This window comes from Gadus chalcogrammus, chromosome 2 (genome assembly GCF_026213295.1).
Source record: "Gadus chalcogrammus isolate NIFS_2021 chromosome 2, NIFS_Gcha_1.0, whole genome shotgun sequence".
NCBI lineage: Eukaryota > Metazoa > Chordata > Actinopteri > Gadiformes > Gadidae > Gadus > Gadus chalcogrammus.
This window is the reverse complement of record NC_079413.1, coordinates 23437335-23439834: the sequence shown is the minus strand read 5'-3', so window position 1 is coordinate 23439834 and position 2500 is coordinate 23437335. Positions and strand designations below refer to the sequence as shown.

Here is a 2500-nt window from a genome sequence, read left to right as displayed (position 1 = left end):
GCCCTCCCAGGAGCGCTCCTCGGTCTGAGACGGAGGCGAGAGGTCGCGGGGGGTCGACGGAGGCCAGAGGTCGCGGGGGGTCGGCGGCTGGAGCCCACCTGCAGGCCACCGCCAGGGCGAAGACGGTGATGGCGGTGAGGTCACACTTGTTCCAGATGTCCTGGATGTAGGTCTTCATCCGCTGGATCACCGTGGTGCTGCCCACGAAGAAGGTCTGGGGACGGGGGGGGGGAGAGGGAGGAGGGGGAGGGGGAGGGGGAGAGAGAGGGGGGGGGGGGGAGAGAGAGAGAGAGAGAGAGAGAGAGAGAGAGAGAGGGGGGGGGGAGAGAAAGAGAGAGAGAGAGAGAGGGAGGGTCCGAGAGGGAGAGGAGAGAGAGAGAGAGAGAGAGAGAGAGAGAGAGAGAGAGAGAGAGAGAGAGAGGGGGAGAGAGAGAGAGAGAATGTTAATTTATTAGTTATCGCCGAGATTTGAATAAGAATAATTGTCATCCCAGTTCTAATTCTTTCATAACGAGAAATTGAAAGAAAACGGGTCCTAGTATCAATAATGTAATCATATAATGAAAAAAACTATCGTGTCAGAAGATGAGTAGCGTGTATTTTGTCGTGAAACGTCGTCCCACCTGTCGGATCTCTTCGCACACCATGGTGAACACCCAGAAGTAGAGCACTATCTCTGAGACGGACGGGCCTTTGGGAGGCGGGCCCTTAAAGTCCACCAACAGGACGTAGGCAAACAGGCACAGGAAGAGGAAGTACATCAGCACGTTGCCCAGGAAGGAGGTGACGGGTGCGAACCAGAAGTTGCGCCACCGCTGAATCGCAAACGGGCGTATGGGAGGGGAGGAAGACCCTGGGGAAGGAGAGAGACCGATTAGAGCAGATCAGGTTACCACCGGTCAATCAGGCTAATGCAGGCTAACATGGGCTAACAAAGGCTAATATTGGCTAACTTGGGCTAACATTGGCTAAAAGTGGCGAACTCTGGCAAACAGAAGGAAACACAGGCCAACACCGGCTAACTTAGGCTAACACTGGCTAACACTGGCTAACACTGGCTAACACTGGCTAACACTGGCTAACACTGGCTAAAAGTGGCGAACTCTGGCACACAGAAGGATACACAGGCCAACACCTGGTGTTGGCCTGTGTATCCTTCTGTTTGCCAGAGTTCGCCACTTTTTTGGCTCAGGGTAACTCAGGGTAACTCAAGCTAACACAGGTCACCACAGGCAAACTCAGGCTAACATAGGCTAACACATGTAAGTCCGATACTCACCACAGTAAGCTAATACAGGCGTACAGTGGCGGACTCAGGCTTACACTGGCTAACATCTGACTCCAAGAATTTATGTCGCTGCTAGGGCTGAATTATTTCATGTTTCAAATAGTTATGTAATTTAAATCAACATGTCCTTTCACACACAAAAGCCATAACATTGTCAGATTACGTTTTCCAGTAAAAGTAGTAGACATGCTAAGTGCTTCGTGAGTATGACACCCAGCTGGACGTACCTTTCTGATTGGCTTTCAGAGCCATGTACTCATCAGCGTCTTCCTCGCTGGAGGAAGAAAGGAAAGAGGCCCGGTTGAGTCGGTTGCATAGACTGACCGATATAGTTGTACTGTTTTTACTTGTCAACAAGAGTGCAAGGAAACAATGTCGGCTTTCTCTGTCAACATTTCGCTGATTGGAGGTTATATTGCTGTTGTTGTTTACCCCTCTTCCCACTCAAATTGTATGATGTTAGACTGCAATACAATACTCCTGTGAGTATATAATTATTGTATCGAATCATCATGTCAATCATTTATGTCAGACATCTGACATATGTATCTGTGTGTCAAAGAGCGTCACGTACTTGCGAACGACGTCAGCCAGGGAGAACACTGTGGCATCGTTGCCGTCCATGCTGTCCATGTCTCTGTCATGATGAACCTCCTCAAAGTTCACGTCCTCGTCTGGCTCCCTGGGACACACACACACACACACACACACACACACACACACACAAAAAGTCAAACAACAAACACAGACACACACACACAAGTACACACACATGGGTTGACATTTAAAAGCAAATATTTCAACTTGCTTGTGCGAGCCAGGATGTCTCGGGTTCTGTGGAAGCAAATCACTGCCATAATGGTTTGGATTTTTAAAGCTGATTTTGAGTATGGGAATGTTAACACATTTGAATTCATAAAATTTAAAAATGATACTTTGAAAACAGGGTCATCTGCATTTATTTGTTTTGAATTAACAGTTTAAATGAAATTTGTTTCAAGTTGTGCAGAATCAGAAACAAGTGTTTATTATTTTGTCATTAGGCGTTGTGATCAGATTACAGAAATTAAAATTGCCGATATTCAATAAAGGAGCGACCCAAATTCAAACTTTAGTAACAGTGTATTCCAAGGACAAGCCTAAGCAACCTAAACCGAATCAACATACATAACCATGAAGGCCCATAGAAGATGATGACCATGTCTAACGTTG

The 2500-nt window shown here is 47.3% G+C and overlaps 1 protein-coding gene across 1 annotated transcript in view; it reads right to left on the bottom strand.

Moving 5' to 3' along the window:
- The window catches only part of trpm4a (transient receptor potential cation channel, subfamily M, member 4a), a 38722-nt gene that overhangs the window by 9473 nt on the left and 26749 nt on the right, over positions 1-2500 (bottom strand). Inside the window, exons 17-20 of the mRNA XM_056605056.1 lie at positions 1863-1970; positions 1516-1562; positions 624-853; positions 99-214 (exon numbers count right to left, since the gene is read on the bottom strand). Coding sequence (XP_056461031.1) covers positions 99-214; positions 624-853; positions 1516-1562; positions 1863-1970 — 501 coding nt within the window. The remainder of the gene's footprint in view (positions 1-98; positions 215-623; positions 854-1515; positions 1563-1862; positions 1971-2500) is intronic.